The sequence below is a fragment of the Trachymyrmex septentrionalis genome, unplaced genomic scaffold (assembly GCF_001594115.1).
Source record: "Trachymyrmex septentrionalis isolate Tsep2-gDNA-1 unplaced genomic scaffold, Tsep1.0 scaffold194, whole genome shotgun sequence".
In the NCBI taxonomy this organism is placed as follows: Eukaryota; Metazoa; Arthropoda; class Insecta; order Hymenoptera; family Formicidae; genus Trachymyrmex; species Trachymyrmex septentrionalis.
In genome coordinates, this window is record NW_017305114.1 from 103290 (window position 1) to 107901 (window position 4612).

The window sequence follows — 4612 nt, forward strand, 5'->3', positions numbered from 1 at the left end:
ATGCATGTACACACATACATACATATATACATATGAGACATTCTATCTCAAGTGTGCCACCCTTGAACTTTTGGATTTTTGATTTGGCTGAAATTTTTATATATAATATTATAGTACTCTTCGGAAGAAGCTGCCATGATTTTTTCCAAATTTTTTTATCAACATAGTCAAGAAACATCAATTTTGAAAAAAATAATTTCTATAATAATAAACTACAGGGTGTCCCATTCATCACCGGTCGATTTAAATTTCACGCTATTTTTAAAACGTCAAACCGATTAACCTCAAACTTCACATATATCATCTAGACAGATGAGAAATTAATCATGGAAAAGTACATGGTGAAAGAACGCGTGCAAATTATTCAGACGTATCACGATCTTAGATTCGGCATCGTTTTTAAAATAGCGCGAAATTCAAATCGACCGGTGATGAATGGGACACCCTGTATAGAAAAGATAACCAAGAAAAAATGGAAGATCTTTTTTGGGTTATAAGTGCAATGCTTATAGAAATAAAATGCAGGCAGCGTTGGTGCTGCATTTTATGTTGTGAGTTTGTTCTGAAAATATATGAGACATACACGAGATGTATCTCAAGAATAATTTAGAGACGTCTTGGGTATAATCAATATGATAATATATTTAGCATCAGAATTAAAGTTTAGTTATTATATTTGATATATCTTGACAATATACAAGAAATAATATTTTATTGAAAGTCACATTAACGTTTCTGGTTTATTTGATATAATCACAGTACATTAAGTATGAATATTGAATGTTAGCATGATATCATGTGCTGTCTAGGAAGTAAGCATCCAAAGTTAAATAGATATAAAAAAATATGAGTAAACTGAAAACGTCATAAAAATACATATTTTGTTAATTAATGCATGTGTCACTAATTGGTAAATCTCAAATTTTGTTCGTCGAGATGCGCTAGCTCAAAAATACGTGTGGCGCGATCTTTTAGAACTAAATGGAAGTACATTCGCATTTGATTTAGCGGCGGACGTTACAGCTACCTACGGCTACGTTTCAAAACTTCCTCTCCGAGGAAAATTTTACTCGAAATATATACACGTTACGTATACTATAGCATATAGAGTAAAATCTTCCTCGGAAAGGAAGTTTTGAAACGTAGCCTTAGTTAGTTTCTGTACCGCGTACCGCGCTACATGTAATCACACCCTAATGGCTCCGGCATACCAGCGCGATGTTAGTCGCGCGCGACATGCGATATCCAATGACAGTATACTTTTAGAATGAGAATATTGATAAAGCTATACACTCACTGGATATCGCGCGCGACGAACATCGCGCTAGTGTGGCGGAAGCATAAGGCCCTGCGCACAATAGAAGGAATAAGGAATTAGGAATAAAGTATAAATAATTCTAACTTATCAGAAATCAGATATATCGGAATACACGGTTTCTGATAGAAATTGTTTATTCATTATTTCTAATTCCTTATTCCTTCTATTGATCCTAATAGAGGAGAAAAGAAGCAAGCGGTACGGTTTGCGCGGTTTCTATAGTTACTTAGGCTATGTTCCAAAACTTCCTCTCTAAGAAAAATTTTACTCGAAATATATAGTACACGAAACGTATAGTATAGCATATAGAGTAAAACCAGAGAGAAACCTGAGAGAGGACATGACGACTCAAAACCTGTAATTGCAAAATGCTACCATGCATTACGGCCCTCAAAGTGGATGTACACTACATATGGCACGATTTTATGAACCAAATATCGATTTATCACTCTAGCTTTGAAAAATGGACAATGTATCCTAAGAAAAGTGGATGTTGCTATGTAGTTTACATTCACTTTGTCAGAGGGCAATAGTGCGCGGCAGCATTTTGCGGTTACAGGTTTTGGGTCGTCATGTTCTCAGATTTCTCTTTGGTAAAATCTTCCTCAGAGAGGAAGTTTGGAACGTAGCCCTAATTAGTTTTTGTACCGTACTACGTGTAATTGCACCCTAATAGAGAAAAAAAAAGAAGCAAGCAGCACGGTTTGAGCGTTTCGTATAGTTACCTAGTTAGTTTCTGTACCGCGTACTGTGTTACATGTAGTCGCACTCTTATTTTACTTCTCACAACTAGTCGAAACATTGTTTTAAGAGGTTAAGATTCGTGAAGACATATTTTGTAATTGTCTAATAAGCACTAATAAGTACAGAAAAATGGCTAGAAAGAGTTTAGTGGACGAATTAAATGTTTTAATTATGTCTAAACCGGATTTTGGTTCAGATGAAGAGGAGGATACTAAGGCAAAAATAGTAGAACCTTACAATGAAAACGATGACTCAGACGACAAATTACAAATCTCTAAAATTCGCAAACAAAATGTTGATACCTTGGATAAAGTGAATAAGAGGTAAGTTTATGTATTTCATATTTGTATATATAATAGGTAAAAGAATTAGTATAGCCAAATGAAATTTTGAAAATATAATTCACATTGTTAATGTAGATACATTGGTAAAAAGATCTCAAGGAAAGATATATATAGCGACGAAGGTGATAGTACAAATGAAGATGCAAAAAGTAAACGCTCTGAAGAAGAAGAAATTAATGATATAATGGAGCAAAACGAAGATGAGTTCGATAGCGATAGAGAAATCAATTCGAAAGAAGGATCTATAAATGCCTCCGTTAACATGTCTGATTTGGAAGATCAAAATTATTATGATATGGATATTGATACACATGATCCATTTTACAAAGAGGTAAACTCTACTATTAAAACAATGTTTGAAACAAATGTTGACACAGAAATAGAGAAAGGAAACTGTGTTAGAAATCAACTGAAACTATGGGAAAATTTCTTGGAAATACGGATAAAATTACAGAAATGTGTTGTAATTAGTAATCAAATGCCACAACATGATGTTCATAAAGAACTTGGATCAGATATAAATTTTGTAAAGAAAGTTAGTGAAACTAAAATGAAATTGGCATTAATCATGGAGAATATGTTACGACTGAAAGATCTTTTATTAAAACAATATCCTGAAACAAAAAATTTATATATTGATGTTAAAAAGATAAAAACCGATAGGAATAAGAATATAAATATAGATGATTCATTGGATAAAGAAATATCTTCCGAAGACGAATTAGAAAATGGAAAGCAATTATCCATTGATAAAAACACAGAAGCGGTTGAAGAATTAGCGCCTCTTCAAAAACGTTTGAGATATAATGACTATGAAAAAGTTTTACAAAAAGATCATGATTCATATAGAAAGTATAGAGACTCTGTTATAAAAAAATGGAATGATAAAACACGATTTGCTACAGGCTCTTTAAATAAAAATTCTAATCAGACTATACTGAAACAAATTGAATTTGCTATGAGCGATATGAGCAAGTTACGAAACAGAACTCAACTCAAGCGTTCTGAGTATAATGTTGTCGGTAAATGTTTGCTAAATGAAGATAACGATGGTAGGAGAATTCTGGAATATGATCCAGAAATTTATGACGATGACGATTTTTATCATCAACTGTTGAGGGATTTGATAGAGTATAAATCATCGGATGTGACAGATCCTGTACAGCTCAGCAAACAATGGATCCAATTACAGAACATGCGTAAGAAAATGAAAAGAAAAATTGATACACGTGCGACGAAGGGTAGGAGAGTACGATATAATGTTCATAATAAATTAGTTAATTTCATGGCACCCATTACAGTGTATAACTGGACAGACAATGCAAAAAATGAATTATACAATTCATTGTTCGGAAAAATAAAATCGACGGAGGAACAGATAAAATAGGTTGTGCAAATTATAGTATACAATTTTATGTCTATAAGTTAGAAAAATTTATACTTCATGTATGTATTGCTAAATAAATTCACTATCGGTTTCCTACATAATTGATATAATTTACCTTTATTAAAAAATTAAAACTCCTGAGTACTCAGCTAAGAACTCTGCGTTGATGGTGGCGACATAGAATCAGACGACGGTCTGGCGAAACCAGTACGCCCATCCGTGTGCTCGCCTTCGGCGCGCCGAGAATGAATGAGATAGCGATCTTATACTTTGTCAACTTGTTTCAAGCAATCGAAAATGTTTTCTCGGCAATTTTGGCCGCTCGGCGGCCTTCAGCATCAATAAGGGACGAGGAGCATTCTAAATAACATATAAGTTTTAATAAATAGTAGTAATAGTGTACCCTTTCCATTAATCCAGAATAGTATAAGTCATGTTAAAATGCAACAATTTACGAGATATTTAATTGTTCACGATTTTTCATGCACATTATATATCTCCTTTATAAACTTGAATAACTTGAGTAACAAGAATAGTTCAGTAGAAGTAGAATTTTATCGAAGTAGAATTTTATTTAAAAAATTATAAATCAGCATTTGTCTTTACAAAAATCTTCGAAAAGCTATCACAAAAGAAATGCGTATGTTTGAGACTCGAGACTTGTGAAGGAAATATTCGAAATAAAATTGAATAGTTACAAAGAACATGTTTTTCACTTATAAAACGAAAGATATTGATTGTATAAAAAAAATTTTGTAGATGAAAAATGTAGATGTTCGAAATATCTACAAAATGAGATGTAGAACACTAAATTGATCT

At 32.8% G+C, this 4612-nt stretch overlaps 1 protein-coding gene across 1 annotated transcript; it reads left to right on the plus strand.

Annotated features, from left to right (window-relative positions):
- The first annotated feature begins 1924 nt into the window (after positions 1-1924).
- Positions 1925-3870, plus strand: LOC108747128 (protein AATF-like). The gene is made up of 2 exons (XM_018484401.1): positions 1925-2385; positions 2482-3870. Exons 1-2 carry the CDS (start codon positions 2192-2194, stop codon positions 3791-3793), a joined length of 1506 nt encoding a protein of 501 aa, XP_018339903.1. The 5' UTR covers positions 1925-2191; the 3' UTR covers positions 3794-3870.
- The last annotated feature ends 742 nt before the right edge of the window (positions 3871-4612 follow it).

Bases quoted from the DNA above. Each gene is read 5' to 3' on its own strand.
- LOC108747128 (XM_018484401.1), top strand. From the start codon at position 2,192: ATGGCTAGAAAGAGTTTAGTGGACGAATTAAATGTTTTAATTATGTCT. The intron at 2,386-2,481 runs GTAAGTTTATGT...TTGTTAATGTAG, and splicing joins TTGGATAAAGTGAATAAGAG to ATACATTGGTAAAAAGATCT.